Source organism: Pseudophryne corroboree, chromosome 7 (genome assembly GCF_028390025.1).
Source record: "Pseudophryne corroboree isolate aPseCor3 chromosome 7, aPseCor3.hap2, whole genome shotgun sequence".
In the NCBI taxonomy this organism is placed as follows: Eukaryota; Metazoa; Chordata; class Amphibia; order Anura; family Myobatrachidae; genus Pseudophryne; species Pseudophryne corroboree.
In genome coordinates, this window is record NC_086450.1 from 990,306 (window position 1) to 1,009,431 (window position 19,126).

Sequence of the window (19,126 nt, forward strand, 5' to 3'; positions counted from 1 at the left end):
GGTGCAGAGTAGCATGTGGGGGGGTCGGAGGCACGCTTGGTGAGGCGGGGTGCAGAGTAGCATGTGGGGGGGTCGGAGGCACGCTTGGTGAGGCGGGGTGCAGAGTAGCATGTGGGGGGTCGGAGGCACGTTTGGTGAGGCAGGGTGCAGAGTGGCATGTGGGGGGGTCGGAGGCACGTTTGGTGAGGAAGGGTGCAGAGTAGCATGTGGGGGGGTCGGAGGCACGCTGGTGAGGCAGGGTGCAGAGTAGCATGTGGGGGGGTCGGAAACACGTTTGGTGAGGCAGGGTGCAGAGTGGCATGTGGGGGGGTCGGAGGCACGTTTGGTGAGGAAGGGTGCAGAGTAGCATGTGGGGGGGGTCGGAGGCACGCTGGTGAGGCAGGGTGCAGAGTAGCGTGGGGGGGTCAGAGGCACGTTTGGTGAGGCAGGGTGCAGAGTGGCATGTGGGGGGGTCGGAGGCACGTTTGGTGAGGCAGAGTGGCATGTGGGGGGGTCGGAGGCACGCTGGTGAGGCAGGGTGCAGAGTAGCGTGGGGGGGTCGGAGGCACGTTTGGTGAGGCAGAGTGGCATGTGGGGGGGTCGGAGGCACGTTTGGTGAGGCAGGGTGCAGAGTAGCATGTGTGGGGGGGGGCACGTTTGGTGAGGCAGGGTGCAGAGTAGCATGTGTGGGGGGGTGTTGGAGGCACGATTGGTGAGGCAGGGTGCAGAGTGGCATGTGGGGGGGTCGGAGGCACGTTTGGTGAGGCAGGGTGCAGAGTGGCATGTGGGGGGGTCGGAGGCACGTTTGGTGAGGCAGGGTGCAGAGGTACATATGGGGAGGGAGATGTTAGGTGCATTTGGTGGGCAGAGCCACTTGTGGAGAGCTGGGTCAGAGGCACACTTGGTGAGGTGCATGGGGGGGGGGGGGCAGAGGCATTCATGGGGGCAGTAGGGTTGGTGAAGGGGTCACTGATGGGGATGGATATAATATGAAGAGAGACGTATGGATATATTTAGTGCAATGTACACGGTGTAACGCTTGGTCACCGCGGCATCAGCGCCTTTATCTGCAGCAGCGATTCCTATGGAGTCATAACAGTGATAACGACTGATACAATAGATCTACAGATGGTCTCGTGCGTCACAATTCTGGTCATTTATAACATGCAGAATTTCCACTGTTCCTAGCCGGATCATCGATGGTTACCGATCTGCACGACGGGTGCGGGGAAGCTGATGCAGCTGTATGGGTCACTAGGGTTCCGTGGAGATCAGAGAATCGCTGCCTGCAGCATATTATAGGAACATAAAAATGTTTTCCCAATTTGACCATTTCAACAGAATGTTCCATCTTTAGTGCACCAAGCGCAGACCGGAACCGATGGCCACAGCGTTGCCTGTATTTGTAGTGATACTCAGCAGCTGCTAACTGGCCAAACCTTTATATATACGAGTGAGGATGATCCCTATATACTCAGCGTATTCAACAAATCAAGTCTGATGTACCCCCGTTATTTATACAGAGCTTCTCCGCAGAGGACCCAATATTCACCATAGTAGTGTGAGGTGCCAGTTCCTAATCCTTCTAGACTAGGGGTGGGCAACAGGCGGCCCGCGGGCCGGATGCGGCCCGCAGACCGATCCTGCCTGGCCCGCTGTGCCCCACCAGAGTGCAATGACAAGCGGCCCGACATGCCGCTTGTCTTTGCACTGCTTTCAGACGCGGCGCCGCTGAGGAAATCCCGGTCACGTCACAGGGTCAGCTGACCGAGAATTCCTCTGTTATCATGCGCTGGGCGGCACGGGGGCGGGCACTGCAGTGAGCAGGAGCGGCGGCCAGTGAGGAGAGGAAGCGGCGGGCAGCGAGCGGTAGCAGGAGAGGCCACATCAGCAGTGACTCCGCCCGGCAGCAGCGCGGATCATCGGACAGCGGGGATCGTCTGCCACTGTGACAAACTGGTAAACCCCCTGTCCAGCCAGCCCCTGGATCACTGCTTTAGCTGCTATATAGGTTTAGGGGTGGGGAGGGAGGGGAGTTAAAAACTGCAATATGGGTTTAGGGGAGGGGGGTAGGGACTGTCTGCCGTAATGTGTAAAAACGGGGGCGCTGTCTGCCGTAATGTGTAAAAATGGGGGCGCTGTCTGCTGTAATGTGTAAAAACGGGGGCGCTGTCTGCTGTAATGTGCAAAAACGGGGGGCGCTGTCTGCCGTAATGTGTAAAAACGGGGGCGCTGTCTGCCGTAATGTGTAAAAACGGGGGCGCTGTCTGCCGTAATGTGTAAAAACGGGTGCGCTGTCTGCCGTAATGTGTAAAAACGGGGGCGCTGTCTGCCGTAATGTGTAAAAACGGGTGCGCTGTCTGCCGTAATGTGTAAAAATGGGGGCGCTGTCTGCCGTAATGTGTAAAAAGGGGACGCTGTCTGTCGTAATGTGTAAAAAGGGCACGCTGTCTGTCGTAATGTGTAAAAAGGGCACGCTGTTTGTCGTAATGTGTAAAAAGGGCACGCTGTCTGTCGTAATGTGTAAAAAGGGCACGCTGTCTGTCGTAATGTGTAAAAAGGGGGCACGCTGTCTGCCGTAATGTGTAAAAATAAGAATTTACTCACCGGTAATTCTATTTCTCATAGTCCGTAGTGGATGCTGGGAACTCCGTAAGGACCATGGGGAATAGCGGGCTCCGAAGGAGGCTGGGCACTCTAGAAAGATTTATGACTACCTGGTGTGCACTGGCTCCTCCCACTATGACCCTCCTCCAAGCCTCAGTTAGGACACTGTGCCCGGACGAGCTGACATAATAAGGAAGGATTTAGAATCCCGGGTAAGACTCTTACCAGCCACACCAATCACACCGTACAACTCGTGATACTATATCCAGTTTGACAGTATGAAAACAACTGAGCCTCTCAACAGATGGCTCAACAATAACCCTTTAGTTAACAATAACTATTTACAAGTAATGCAGACAATCCGCACTTGGGATGGGCGCCCAGCATCCACTACGGACTACGAGAAATAGAATTACCGGTGAGTAAATTCTTATTTTCTCTGACGTCCTAGTGGATGCTGGGAACTCCGTAAGGACCATGGGGATTATACCAAAGCTCCCAAACGGGCGGGAGAGTGCGGATGACTCTGCAGCACCGAATGAGAGAACTCCAGGTCCTCCTCAGCCAGGGTATCAATTTTGTAGAATTTTACAAACGTATTTGCTCCTGACCAAGTAGCTGCTCGGCAAAGTTGTAAAGCCGAGACCCCTCGGGCAGCCGCCCAAGATGAGCCCACCTTCCTTGTGGAATGGGCATTTACAGATTTTGGCTGTGGCAGGCCTGCCACAGAATGTGCAAGCTGAATTGTACTACAAATCCAGCGAGCAATAGACTGCTTAGAAGCAGGAGCACCCAGCTTGTTGGGTGCATACAGGATAAACAGCGAGTCAGATTTTCTGACTCCAGCCGTCCTGGAAACATATATTTTCAGGGCCCTGACAACGTCTAGCAACTTGGAGTCCTCCAAATCCCTAGTAGCCGCAGGCACCACAATAGGCTGGTTCAGGTGAAACGCTGACACCACCTTAGGGAGAAATTGGGGACGAGTCCTCAATTCTGCCCTATCCATATGGAAAATCAGATAAGGGCTTTTACATGATAAAGCCGCCAATTCTGACACACGCCTGGCCGAAGCCAAGGCCAATAACATGACCACTTTCCACGCGAGATATTTCAGATCCACGGTTTTTAGTGGCTCAAACCAATGTGATTTTAAGAAACTCAACACCACGTTGAGATCCCAAGGTGCCACAGGAGGCACAAACGGGGGCTGAATATGCAGCACTCCTTTTACAAATGTCTAAACTTCAGGTACTGAAGCTAGTTCTTTTTGAAAGAAAATCGACAGAGCCGAGATCTGTACTTTAATGGAGCCTAGTTTTAGGCCCATATTCACTCCTGCTTGCAGGAAAAGCAGAAATCGACCTAGTTGAAATTCCTCTGTTGGGGCCTTTTTGGCCTCGCACCATGCAACATATTTCCGCCATATGCGGTGATAATGCTTTGCCGTAACATCTTTCCTGGCCTTAATAAGCGTAGGAATGACTTCTTCCGGAATACCCTTTTCCTTTAGGATCCGGTGTTCAACCGCCATGCCGTCAAACGCAGCCGTGGTAAGTCTTGGAACAGACAGGGCCCCTGCTGTAGCAGGTCCTGTCTGAGCGGTAGAGGCCACGGGTCCTCTGAGAGCATCTCTTGAAGTTCCGGGTACCACGCTCGTCTTGGCCAATCCGGAACCACAAGAGCTTTCTTATTATTCTCAATACCTTTGGTATGAGAGGCAGAGGAGGGAACACATAAACCGACTGGTACACCCACGGTGTCACTAGAGCGTCCACAGCTACCGCCTGAGGGTCCCTTGACCTGGCGCAATATCTTTTTAACTTTTTGTTGAGGCGGGACGCCATCATGTCCACCTGTGGTTTTTCCCAACGGTTTACCAGCATCTGGAAGACTTCTGGATGAAGTCCCCACTCTCCCGGGTGGAGGTCGTGTCTGCTGAGGAAGTCTGCTTCCCAGTTGTCCGCTCCCGGAATGAACACTGCTGACAGTGCTAGTACATGATTCTCCGCCCATCGGAGGATTCTTGTGGCTTCTGCCATCGCCATCCTGCTTCTTGTGCCGCCCTGTCGATTTACATGGGCGACTGCTGTGATGTTGCCTGACTGGATCAGCACCGGCTGGTGTAGGAGCAGGGATTTTGCTTGACTTAGGGCATTGTAGATGGCCCTTAGTTCCAGAATATTTATGTGAAGGGAAGTCTCCTGACTCGACCATAGTCCTTGGAAGTTTCTTCCCTGTGTGACTGCCCCCCAGCCTCGAAGGCTGGCATCCGTGGTCACCAGGACCCAGTCCTGTATGCCGAACCTGCGGCCCTCTAGAAGATGGGCACTCTGCAGCCACCACAGTATAGACACCCTGGTTCTTGGAGACAGGGTTATTAAGCGATGCATCTGAAGATGCGATCCGGACCACTGGTCCAACAGGTCCCACTGAAAGATTCTGGCATGGAACCTGCCGAAGGGAATTGCTTCGTAAGAAGCCACCATCTTTCCCAGGACCCGCGTGCAGCGATGCACTGATACCTGTTTTGGTTTCAGGAGGTCTCTGACTAGAGATGACAACTCCCTGGCTTTCTCCTCCGGGAGAAACACTTTTTTCTGGACTGTATCCAGAATCATACCCAGGAACAGTAGCCGTGTCGTCGGAACCAGCTGTGACTTCGGGATATTCAGAATCCAGCCGTGCTGGTGCAGCACCTCCTGAGATAGTGCTACTCCCACCAACTGTTCCTTGGACCTCGCTTTTATTAGGAGATCGTCCAAGTACGGGATAATTAAAACTCCCTTTTTTCTAAGGAGTATCATCATTTCCGCCATAACCTTGGTAAATACCCTCGGTGCCGTGGACAGTCCAAACGGCAGCGTCTGGAATTGGTAATGGCAATCCTGTACCACAAATCTGAGGTACTCCTGGTGAGGATGGTAAATGGGGACATGCAAGTAAGCATCCTTGATGTCCAGGGATACCATGTAATCCCCCTCGTCCAGGCTCGCAATAACCGCCCTGAGCGATTCCATCTTGAACTTGAATTTTTTTTATGTATGTGTTCAAGGATTTCAAATTTAAAATGGGTCTCACCGAACCGTCCGGTTTCGGTACCACAAACATTGTGGAATAGTAACCCCGGCCTTGTTGAAGTAGGGGTACCTTGATTATCACCTGCTGGGAATACAGCTTGTGAATTGCCGCTAGCACCGCCTCCCTGTCTGAGGGAGCAATCGGCAAGGCAGATTTTAGGAACCGGTGGGGTGGAGACGCCTCGAATTCCAGTTTGTACCCCTGAGATACTATTTGAAGGATCCAGGGATCCACCTGTGAGCGAGCCCACTGATCGCTGAAACTCTTGAGGCGGCCCCCCACCGTACCTGGCTCCGCCTGTGGAGCCCCACCGTCATGCGGCGGACTTGGCAGAAGAAGCGGGGGAGGACTTTTGCTCCTGGGAACCTGCTGTTTGTTGCAGCCTTTTTCCCCTACCTCTGCCTCTGGATAGAAAAGACCCGCCTTCTCCACGCCTGTTTTTCTGGGTCCGAAAGGACTGAACCTGATAAAACGGCGCCTTCTTAGGCTGTGAGTGGACATGGGGTAAAAATGCTGACTTCCCAGACGTTGCTGTGGAAACTAGGTCCGAGAGACCATCCCCAAATAATTCCTCACCCTTATATGGTAACACTTCCATGTGATTTTTTGAATCTGCATCTCCTGTCCACTGGCGAGTCCATAAGCCTCTCCTGGCAGAAATTGACAGTGCACTTACTTTAGATGCCAGTCGGCAGATTTCCCTCTGTGCATCTCTCATGTATAAGACTGAGTCTTTTATATGCTCTATGGTTAGCAGAATAGTGTCCCTGTCTAGGGTGTCAATATTTTCTGACAGGGAATCTGACCACGCAGCGGCAGCACTGCACATCCATGCTGACGCAATAGCTGGCCTAAGTATAATGCCTGAGTGTGTGTATACAGACTTCAGGATCGCCTCCTGCTTTCTATCAGCAGGTTCCTTGAGGGCGGCCGTATCCGGAGACGGTAGTGCCACCTTTTTAGACAAACGTGTGAGCGCTTTATCCACCCTAGGGGGAGTTTCCCAACGTGACCTATCCTCTGGCGGGAAAGGGAACGCCATTAGTACCTTCTTAGGAATTACCAATTTTTTATCAGGGAAAGCCCACGCTTCTTCACACACTTCATTTAATTCATCTGATGGGGGAAAAACTACGGGTAGTTTTTTCTCCCCAAACATAATACCCTTTTTAGTGGTACCTGTAGTTATATCAGAAATGTGTAACACCTCTTTCATTGCCTCAATCATGCAGTGAATGGCCTTAGTGGGCATCAGGTTAGACTCATCGTCGTCGACACTGGTGTCAGTATCAGTGTCGACATCTGGGTCTGCGATCTGAGGTAGCGGGCGTTTTAGAGCCCCTGATGACCTGTGCGACGCCTGGACAGGCACGAGCTGAGAAGTCAGCTTGTTCCACATTTGGCATGTCGTCAAATTTCTTATGTAAGGAGTCTATACGTGCACTCATTTTTTTCCATAAGCTCAACCACTCAGGTGTCTACCCCGCAGGGGGTGACATCCCTTCTAAAGGCATCTGCTCCGTCTCCACATCATTATCCTCATCAAACATGTCGACACAGCCGTACCGACACACCGCACACACACAAGGAATGCTCCAACAGAGGACAGGACCCACAAAAGCCCTTTGGGGGGACAGAGTAAGAGTATGCCAGCACACACCAGAGCGCTATATAATGCAGGGACTAACTGAGTTATGTCCCCTATAGCTGCTTTTTCTATATAATTTATACAGCGCCTAAATTTAGTGCCCCCCCTCTCTTTTTTTACCCTTTTCTGTAGTGTAGACTGCAGGGGAGAGCCAGGGAGCTTCCTTCCAGCGGATCTGTGAAGGAGAAATGGCGCCAGTGTGCTGCAGGAGATAGCTCCGCCCCTTTACCGCGGACTATTCTCCCGCTTTTTTCTGGATTCTGGCAGGGGTATTTTCCACATATATAGCCTCTGGGGCTATATATTGTGGTATTTTTGCCAGCCAAGGTGTTATAATTGCTTCTCAGGGCGCCCCCCCCCAGCGCCCTGCACCCTCAGTGACCGGAGTGTGAAGTGTGTGTGAGGAGCAATGGCGCACAGCTGCAGTGCTGTGCGCTACCTTGGTGAAGACTGATGTCTTCTGCCGCCGATTTTCCGGACCTCTTCTTGCTTCTGGCTCTGTAAGGGGGACGGCGGCGCGGCTCCGGGACCGAACACCAAGGCCAGTTCCATGCGGTCGATCCCTCTGGAGCTAATGGTGTCCAGTAGCCTAAGAAGCCCAAGGTGGCTGCAAGCAGGTAGGTTCGCTTCTTCTCCCCTTAGTCCCTCGCTGCAGTGAGCCTGTTGCCAGCAGGTCTCACTGTAAAATAAAAAACCTAATTATATACTTTCTTTCTAAGGGCTCAGGAGAGCCCCTAGTGTGCATCCAACCTCGGCCGGGCACAAAATCTAACTGAGGCTTGGAGGAGGGTCATAGTGGGAGGAGCCAGTGCACACCAGGTAGTCATAAATCTTTCTAGAGTGCCCAGCCTCCTTCGGAGCCCGCTATTCCCCATGGTCCTTACGGAGTTCCCAGCATCCACTAGGACGTCAGAGAAAAGGGGACGCTGTCTGCCGTAATGTGTAAAAAGGGGACGCGGTCTGCCATAATGTGTAAAAAGGGGGTACGCTGTCTGCCGTAATGTGTAAAAAGGATCTCTTTTTGAGTATTTTGTGTGTTGCCCTCGAATATTCGCTGGAAGTGTTAAGCGGCCCCACAGCTGAAATAATTGCCCACCCCTGTTCTAGACTGTACAGCGCCGTGCACCGAACGTACCTCTCTCCTAGTAATGTCCCCGTACGGTATTATACAGCGCCGTGCACCAGCACATGTATGGAACGTACCTCTCTTCTAATAATGCCCCCGTACGGTATTGTACAGCGCCGTGCACCAGCACATGTATGGAACGTACCTCTCTCCTAGTAATGCCCCCGTACGGTATTGTACAGCGCCGTGCACCAGCACATGTATGGAACGTACCTCTCTCCTAGTAATGCCCCCGTACGGTATTGTACAGCGCCGTGCACCAGCACATGTATGGAACGTACCTCTCTCCTAGTAATGCCCCCGTACGGTATTGTACAGCGCCGTGCACCAGCACATGTATGGAACGTACCTCTCCTAGTAATGCCCCCGTACGGTATTGTACAGTGCCGTGCACCAGCACATGTATGGAACGCACTTCTCTCCTAGTAATGCCCCCGTACGGTATTGTACAGCGCCGTGCACCAGCACATGTATGGAACGTACCTCTCTCCTAGTAATGCCCCCGTACGGTATTGTACAGCGCCGTGCACCAGCACATGTATGGAACGTACCTCTCTCCTAGTAATGCCCCCGTACGGTATTGTACAGCGCCGTGCACCAGCACATGTATGGAACGCACTTCTCTCCTAGTAATGCCCCCGTACGGTATTGTACAGCGCCGTGCACCAGCACATGTATGGAACGTACCTCTCTCCTAGTAATGCCCCCGTACGGTATTGTACAGCGCCGTGCACCAGCACATGTATGGAACGTACCTCTCTCCTAGTAATGCCCCCGTACGGTATTGTACAGCGCCGTGCACCAGCACATGTATGGAACGTACCTCTCTTCTAATAATGCACCCGTATGGTATTGTACAGCGCCGTGCACCAGCACATGTATGGAACGTACCTCTCTCCTAGTAATGCCCCCGTACGGTATTGTACAGCGCCGTGCACCAGCACATGTATGGAACGTACCTCTCTCCTAGTAATGCCCCCGTACGGTATTGTACAGCGCCGTGCACCAGCACATGTATGGAACGTACCTCTCTCCTAGTAATGCCCCCGTACGGTATTGTACAGCGCCGTGCACCAGCACATGTATGGAACGTACCTCTCTCCTAGTAATGCCCCCGTACGGTATTGTACAGCGCCGTGCACCAGCACATGTATGGAACGTACCTCTCTCCTAGTAATGCCCCCGTACGGTATTGTACAGCGCCGTGCACCAGCACATGTATGGAACGTACCTCTCTCCTAGTAATGCCCCCGTACGGTATTGTACAGCGCCGTGCACCAGCACATGTATGGAACGTACCTCTCTCCTAGTAATGCCCCCGTATGGTATTGTACAGCGCCGTGCACCAGCACATGTATGGAACGTACCTCTCTCCTAGTAATGTCCCCGTACGGTATTGTACAGCGCCGTGCACCAGCACATGTATGGAACGTACCTCTCTCCTAGTAATGCCCCCGTACGGTATTGTACAGCGCCGTGCACCAGCACATGTATGGAACGCACATCTCTCCTAGTAATGCCCCCGTACGGTATTGTACAGCGCCGTGCACCAGCACATGTATGGAACGTACCTCTCTCCTAGTAATGCCCCCGTATGGTATTGTACAGTGCCGTGCACCAGCACATGTATGGAACGTACCTCTCTCCTAGTAATGCCCCCGTACGGTATTGTACAGCGCCGTGCACCAGCACATGTATGGAACGTACCTCTCTCCTAGTAATGCCCCCGTACGGTATTGTACAGCGCCGTGCACCAGCACATGTATGGAACGTACCTCTCTCCTAGTAATGCCCCCGTACGGTATTGTACAGCGCCGTGCACCAGCACATGTATGGAACGTACCTCTCTCCTAGTAAAGCCCCCGTACGGTATTGTACAGCGCCGTGCACCAGCACATGTATGGAACGTACCTCTCTCCTAGTAATGCCCCCGTACGGTATTGTACAGCGCCGTGCACCAGCACATGTATGGAACGCACTTCTCTCCTAGTAATGCCCCCGTACGGTATTGTACAGCGCCGTGCACCAGCACATGTATGGAACGTACCTCTCTCCTAGTAATGCCCCCGTACGGTATTGTACAGCGCCGTGCACCAGCACATGTATGGAACGTACCTCTCCTAGTAATGCCCCCGTACGGTATTGTACAGCGCCGTGCACCAGCACATGTATGGAACGCACTTCTCTCCTAGTAATGCCCCCGTACGGTATTGTACAGCGCCGTGCACCAGCACATGTATGGAACGTACCTCTCTCCTAGTAATGCCCCCGTACGGTATTGTACAGCGCCGTGCACCAGCACATGTATGGAACGTACCTCTCTCCTAGTAATGCCCCCGTACGGTATTGTACAGCGCCGTGCACCAGCACATGTATGGAACGTACCTCTCTCCTAGTAATGCCCCCGTACGGTATTGTACAGCGCCGTGTACCAGCACATGTATGGAACGTACCTCTCTCCTAGTAATGCCCCCGTACGGTATTGTACAGCGCCGTGCACCGAACGTACCTCTCTCCTAGTAATGCCCCAGTACGGTGTTGTACAGTGCCGTGCACCAGCACATGTATGGAACGTACCTCTCTCCTAGTAATGTCCCCGTATGGTATTGTACAGCGCCGTGCACCAGCACATGTATGGAACGTACCTCTCTCCTAGTAATGCCCCCGTACGGTATTGTACAGCGCCGTGCACCAGCACATGTATGGAACGTACCTCTCTCCTAGTAATGCCCCCGTACGGTATTGTACAGCGCCGTGCACCAGCACATGTATGGAACGTACCTCTCTCCTAGTAATGCCCCCGTACGGTATTGTACAGCGCCGTGCACCAGCACATGTATGGAACGTACCTCTCTCCTAGTAATGCCCCCGTACGGTATTGTACAGCGCCGTGCACCAGCACATGTATGGAACGTACCTCTCTCCTAGTAATGCCCCCGTATGGTATTGTACAGCGCCGTGCACCAGCACAAGTATGGAACGTACCTCTCTCCTAGTAATGCCCCCGTACGGTATTGTACAGCGCCGTGCACCAGCACATGTATGGAACGTACCTCTCTCCTAGTAATGCCCCCGTACGGTATTGTACAGCGCCGTGTACCAGCACATGTATGGAACGTACCTCTCTCCTAGTAATGCCCCCGTACGGTATTGTACAGCGCCGTGCACCGAACGTACCTCTCTCCTAGTAATGCCCCCGTACGGTATTGTACAGCGCCGTGTACCAGCACAAGTATGGAACGTACCTCTCTCCTAGTAATGCCCCCGTACGGTATTGTACAGCGCCGTGCACCAGCACATGTATGGAACGTACCTCTCTCCTAGTAATGCCCCCGTACGGTATTGTACAGCGCCGTGCACCAGCACATGTATGGAACGTACCTCTCTCCTAGTAATGCCCCCGTACGGTATTGTACAGCGCCGTGCACCAGCACATGTATGGAACGTACCTCTCTCCTAGTAATGTCCCCGTACGGTGTTGTACAGTGCCGTGCACCAGCACATGTATGGAACGTACCTCTCTCCTAGTAATGTCCCCGTACGGTATTGTACAGCGCCGTGCACCAGCACATGTATGGAACGTACCTCTCTCCTAGTAATGCCCCCGTACGGTATTGTACAGCGCCGTGCACCAGCACATGTATGGAACGTACCTCTCTCCTAGTAATGCCCCCGTACGGTATTGTACAGCGCCGTGCACCAGCACATGTATGGAACGTACCTCTCTCCTAGTAATGCCCCCGTACGGTATTGTACAGCGCCGTGCACCGAACGTACCTCTCTCCTAGTAATGCCCCCGTACGGTATTGTACAGTGCCGTGCACCAGCACATGTATGGAACGTACCTCTCTCCTAGTAATGCCCCCGTACGGTATTGTACAGTGCCGTGCACCAGCACATGTATGGAACGTACCTCTCCTAGTAATGCCCCCGTACGGTATTGTACAGCGCCGTGCACCAGCACATGTATGGAACGTACCTCTCCTAGTAATGCCCCCGTACGGTATTGTACAGCGCCGTGCACCAGCACATGTATGGAACGTACCTCTCCTAGTAATGCCCCCGTACGGTATTGTACAGCGCCGTGCACCAGCACATGTATGGAACGCACCTCTCCTAGTAATGCCCCCGTACGGTATTGTACAGCGCCGTGCACCAGCACATGTATGGAACGTACCTCTCTCCTAGTAATGCCCCCGTACGGTATTGTACAGCGCCGTGCACCAGCACATGTATGGAACGTACCTCTCTCCTAGTAATGCCCCCGTACGGTATTGTACAGCGCCGTGCACCAGCACATGTATGGAACGTACCTCTCTCCTAGTAATGCCTCCATACCGTATTGTACAGCGCCGTGCACCAGCACATGTATGGAACGTACCTCTCTCCTAGTAATGCCCCCGTACGGTATTGTACAGCGCCGTGCACCAGCACATGTATGGAACGTACCTCTCTCCTAGTAATGCCTCCATACCGTATTGTACAGCGCCGTGCACCAGCACATGTATGGAACGTACCTCTCTCCTAGTAATGCCCCCGTACGGTATTGTACAGCGCCGTGCACCAGCACATGTATGGAACGCACTTCTCTCCTAGTAATGCCCCCGTACGGTATTGTACAGCGCCGTGCACCAGCACATGTATGGAACGTACCTCTCTCCTAGTAATGCCCCCGTACGGTATTGTACAGCGCCGTGCACCAGCACATGTATGGAACGTACCTCTCTCCTAGTAATGCCCCCGTACGGTATTGTACAGCGCCGTGCACCAGCACATGTATGGAACGTACCTCTCCTAGTAATGCCCCCGTATGGTATTGTACAGCGCCGTGCACCAGCACATGTATGGAACGTACCTCTCTCCTAGTAATGCCCCCGTACGGTATTGTACAGCGCCGTGCACCAGCACATGTATGGAACGTACCTCTCCTAGTAATGCCCCCGTATGGTATTGTACAGCGCCGTGCACCAGCACATGTATGGAACGTACCTCTCTCCTAGTAATGCCCCCGTACGGTATTGTACAGCGCCGTGCACAAGTATGGAACGTACCTCTCTCCTAGTAATGCCCCCGTACGGTATTGTACAGCGCCGTGCACCAGCACATGTATGGAACGTACCTCTCTCCTAGTAATGCCCCCGTACGGTATTGTACAGCGCCGTGCACCAGCACATGTATGGAACGTACCTCTCTCCTAGTAATGCCCCCGTACGGTATTGTACAGCGCCGTGCACCAGCACATGTATGGAACGTACCTCTCTCCTAGTAATGCCCCCGTACGGTATTGTACAGCGCCGTGCACCAGCACATGTATGGAACGTACCTCTCTCCTAGTAATGCCCCCGTACGGTATTGTACAGCGCCGTGCACCAGCACATGTATGGAACGTACCTCTCTCCTAGTAATGCCTCCATACCGTATTGTACAGCGCCGTGCACCAGCACATGTATGGAACGTACCTCTCTCCTAGTAATGCCCCCGTACGGTATTGTACAGCGCCGTGCACCAGCACATGTATGGAACGTACCTCTCTCCTAGTAATGCCCCCGTACGGTATTGTACAGTGCCGTGCACCAGCACATGTATGGAACGTACCTCTCTCCTAGTAATGCCCCCGTACGGTATTGTACAGCGCCGTGCACCAGCACATGTATGGAACGCACTTCTCTCCTAGTAATGCCCCCGTACGGTAAAGTACAGCGCCGTGCACCAGCACATGTATGGAACGTACCTCTCTCCTAGTAATGCCCCCGTACGGTATTGTACAGCGCCGTGCACCAGCACATGTATGGAACGTACCTCTCTCCTAGTAATGCCCCCGTACGGTATTGTACAGCGCCGTGCACCAGCACATGTATGGAACGTACCTCTCTTCTAATAATGCCCCCGTACGGTATTGTACAGCGCCGTGCACCAGCACATGTATGGAACGTACCTCTCTCCTAGTAATGCCCCCGTACGGTATTGTACAGCGCCGTGCACCAGCACATGTATGGAACGTACCTCTCTCCTAGTAATGCCCCCGTACGGTATTGTACAGCGCCGTGCACCAGCACATGTATGGAACGTACCTCTCTCCTAGTAATGCCCCCGTACGGTATTGTACAGCGCCGTGCACCAGCACATGTATGGAACGTACCTCTCTTCTAATAATGCCCCCGTACGGTATTGTACAGCGCCGTGCACCAGCACATGTATGGAACGTACCTCTCTCCTAGTAATGCCCCCGTACGGTATTGTACAGCGCCGTGCACCAGCACATGTATGGAACGTACCTCTCTCCTAGTAATGCCCCCGTACGGTATTGTACAGCGCCGTGCACCAGCACATGTATGGAACGTACCTCTCTCCTAGTAATGCCCCCGTACGGTATTGTACAGCGCCGTGCACCAGCACATGTATGGAACGTACCTCTCTCCTAGTAATGCCCCCGTACGGTATTGTACAGCGCCGTGCACCAGCACATGTATGGAACGTACCTCTCTCCTAGTAATGCCCCCGTACGGTATTGTACAGCGCCGTGCACCAGCACATGTATGGAACGTACCTCTCTCCTAGTAATGCCCCCGTATGGTATTGTACAGCGCCGTGCACCAGCACATGTATGGAACGTACCTCTCTCCTAGTAATGCCCCCGTACGGTATTGTACAGCGCCGTGCACCAGCACATGTATGGAACGTACCTCTCTCCTAGTAATGCCCCCGTACGGTATTGTACAGCGCCGTGCACCAGCACATGTATGGAACGTACCTCTCTCCTAGCAATGCCCCCGTACGGTATTGTACAGCGCCGTGCACCGAACGTACCTCTCTCCTAGTAATGCCCCCGTATGGTATTGTACAGCGCCGTGCACCAGCACATGTATGGAACGTACCTCTCTCCTAGTAATGTCCCCGTACGGTATTGTACAGCGCCGTGCACCAGCACATGTATGGAACGTACCTCTCTTCTAATAATGCCCCCGTACGGTATTGTACAGTGCCGTGCACCAGCACATGTATGGAACGTACCTCTCTCCTAGTAATGCCCCCGTACGGTATTGTACAGCGCCGTGCACCAGCACATGTATGGAACGTACCTCTCTCCTAGTAATGTCCCCGTACGGTATTGTACAGCGCCGTGCACCAGCACATGTATGGAACGTACCTCTCTCCTAGTAATGCCCCCATACAGTATTGTACAGCGCCGTGCATCGTTTTATAAATAACGTCTGATTGTCACTTCTCTGCCCCCATACAGTAATGTACAGCACCGTGCACCTGTGTATAAATAACGTCTGATTGTCACTTCTCTGCCCCCATACAGTATTGTACAGCACTGTGAAGAGAAAATGGCGCCAGTGTGCTGAGGGAGATAGCTCCGCCCCTTTTTCGCTGACTTTTCTCCCGCTTTTATATGGATTCTGGCAGGGGTATTATATCACAATATATAGCCCCAGAGGCTATATATGTGATAATTTGCCAGCCAAGGTGTTTTTATTGCTGCTCAGGGCGCCCCCCCCTAGCGCCCTGCACCCTCAGTGACCGGAGTGTGAAGTGTGTATGAGGAGCAATGGCGCACAGCGGCAGTGCTGTGCGCTACCTTGGTGAAGACTGATGTCTTCTGCCGCCGATTTTCCGGACCTCTTCTTGCTTCTGGCTCTGTAAGGGGGACGGCGGCGCGGCTCCGGGAACGAACACCAAGGCCAGTTCCATGCGGTCGATCCCTCTGGAGCTAATGGTGTCCAGTAGCCTAAGAAGCCCAATCCGGCTGCAAGCAGGTAGGTTCGCTTCTTCTCCCCTTAGTCCCTCGATGCAGTGAGCCTGTTGCCAGCAGGTCTCACTGTAAAATAAAAAACCTAAAATAAACTTTCTTTCTAGGAGCTCAGGAGAGCCCCTAGTGTGCATCCTGCTCAGCCGGGCACAAAATCTAACTGAGGCTTGGAGGAGGGTCATAGTGGGAGGAGCCAGTGCACACCAGGTAGTCTAAAAGCTTTCTTTTAGTTGTGCCCAGTCTCCTGCGGAGCCGCTATTCCCCATGGTCCTTTCGGAGTTCCCAGCATCCACTAGGACGTTAGAGAAAGTCTGATTGTCACTTCTCTGCCCCCATACAGTAATGTACAGCACCGTGCACCTGTGTATAAATAACGTCTGATAGTCACTTCTCTGCCCCCATACAGTATTGTACAGCACCGTGCACCTGTGTATAAATAACGTCTGATTGTCACTTCTCTGCCCCCATACAGTATTGTACAGCACCGTGCACCTGTGTATAAATAACGTCTGATTGTCACTTCTCTGCCCCCATACAGTATTGTACAGCACCGTGCACCTGTGTATAAATAACGTCTGATTGTCACTTCTCTGCCCCCATACAGTATTGTACAGCACCGTGCACCTGTGTATAAATAATGTCTGATTGTCACTTCTCTGCCCCCATACAGTATTGTACAGCACCGTGCACCTGTGTATAAATAACGTCTGATTGTCACTTCTCTGCCCCCATACAGTATTGTACAGCACCGTGCACCTGTGTATAAATAACGTCTGATTGTCGCTTCTCTGCCCCCATACAGTGTTGTACAGCACCGTGCACCTGTGTATAAATAACGTCTGTCACTTCTCTGCCCCCATACAGTGTTGTACAGCGCCGTGCATCGTTTTATAAATAACGTCTGATTGTCGCTTCTCTGCCCCCATACAGTGTTGTACAGCACCGTGCACCTGTGTATAAATAACGTCTGTCACTTCTCTGCCCCCATACAGTGTTGTACAGCACCGTGCACCTGTGTATAAATAACGTCTGATTGTCGCTTCTCTGCCCCCATACAGTGTTGTACAGCACCGTGCACCTGTGTATAAATAACGTCTGATTGTCACTTCTCTGCCCCCATACAGTATTGTACAGCGCCGTGCACCTGTGTATAAATAACGTCTGATTGTCACTTCTCTGCCCCCATACAGTAATGTACAGCACTGTGCACCTGTGTATAAATAACGTCTGATTGTCACTTCTCTGCCCCCATACAGTAATGTACAGCACCGTGCACCTGTGTATAAATAACGTCTGATTGTCGCTTCTCTGCCCCCATACAGTAATGTACAGCACCGTGCACCTGTGTATAAATAACGTCTGATTGTCGCTTCTCTGCCCCCATACAGTATTGTACAGCACCGTGCACCTGTGTATAAATAACGTCTGATTGTCGCTTCTCTGCCCCCATACAGTATTGTACAGCACCGTGCACCTGTGTATAAATAACGTCTGATTGTCACTTCTCTGCCCCCATACAGTAATGTACAGCACCGTGCACCTGTGTATAAATAACGTCTGATTGTCGCTTCTCTGCCCCCATACAGTGTTGTACAGCACCGTGCACCTGTGTATAAATAACGTCTGATTGTCGCTTCTCTGCCCCCATACAGTATTGTACAGCGCCGTGCACCTGTGTATAAATAACGTCTGATTGTCACTTCTCTGCCCCCATACAGTATTGTACAGCGCCGTGCACCTGTGTATAAATAACGTCTGATTGTCGCTTCTCTGCCCCCAGCTGTAAGGCTCCTCTCTACGATTTAGCTGCACATGAGGATAAAGTTCTTGCTGTTGACTGGACAGAACCCGGGGTGAGTACAGTGCTGCACATGAGCTAGAAGTCTGTACTGCTCTGATACTTACACCCTTTCTCCCACAGCTGATCCTGAGTGGAGGAGCGGACAACAAATTGTATTCATACAGATACACAGCGCCGCCTTCAGACGCGGGAGCGTGAAGAGCCACATCCAAATAGTCCCTTAATTTTATCACCGCTGCCGGACCTATTGCAAATCAAACTGTTTTGAAACCTGGGGCCAAATGTAATAGAGGGAGAGTGTCAGGAAGTGAGAGAGTTGGTAAGTGGCCATCACTCACACTGCAGAACCAGGCTGATCTCGCTGCCACTTACCTCTCCCTCTATTAGATCACATTTGGCCCCTGGTCTGTTTTATTAGTAAATTGTGTTTATACAGAACAGTAAGTGTGTGTGTGTTTATTGCTGCAGTTTTGTTTCTGATCAAACAGTCATTACTCTCCTCTGAAGTGCACATGGTATATTAGATGAACAGGCTGTAGTATTTGCCATTCTAATTTTGGTAGGTCACCAAGCAATTTCCGGCAGTCTGGGGATACATGTTATAAGGTATAAAGGTCGCCATGCACTCGTGCCGTTACCGCACTGATAAGATTGATACTATCATGGTTAGGGTTTCTGAGACAATGGGATGTAGTTAATATCCCGGTGGTCAGAATACAGACGCCGTGATCCCGACCGCCGAGAATGCCAACAGCTGCGCCAGGGCTATTCCGACTCATGGCTGTCCACAACACCCGTAGAGTGGGAATAGAACCTGTGGCGAGCATTCTAACAGGCTGGAGATGAATCCTGGCGGTCAGTATACGGTGTGGTTATGTGCTGTCTGTTAGACTGTTGGTATACAACGTGGATATGTGCTGTCTGTTAGACTGTTGGTATACAATGTGGATATGTGCTGTCAGACTGCTGGTATACAATGTGGATATGTGCTGTCAGACTGCTGGTATACAATGTGGTTATGTGCTGTCTGTTAGACTGTTGGTATACAATGTGGATATGTGCTGTCAGACTGCTGGTATACAATGTGGATATGTGCTGTCAGACTGCTGGTATACAATGTGGTTATGTGCT

General features: G+C 52.2%; 1 protein-coding gene across 1 annotated transcript in view; it reads left to right on the forward strand.

Moving 5' to 3' along the window:
- Positions 1 to 18,433, forward strand: part of WDR12 (WD repeat domain 12) — a 35,051-nt gene extending 16,618 nt beyond the window's left edge. Inside the window, exons 4-5 of the mRNA XM_063932589.1 lie at positions 17,975 to 18,047; positions 18,116 to 18,433. Of these exons, the coding sequence (XP_063788659.1) occupies positions 17,975 to 18,047; positions 18,116 to 18,193 (151 nt within the window). The 3' untranslated portion in view covers positions 18,194 to 18,433. The remainder of the gene's footprint in view (positions 1 to 17,974; positions 18,048 to 18,115) is intronic.
- The last annotated feature ends 693 nt before the right edge of the window (positions 18,434 to 19,126 follow it).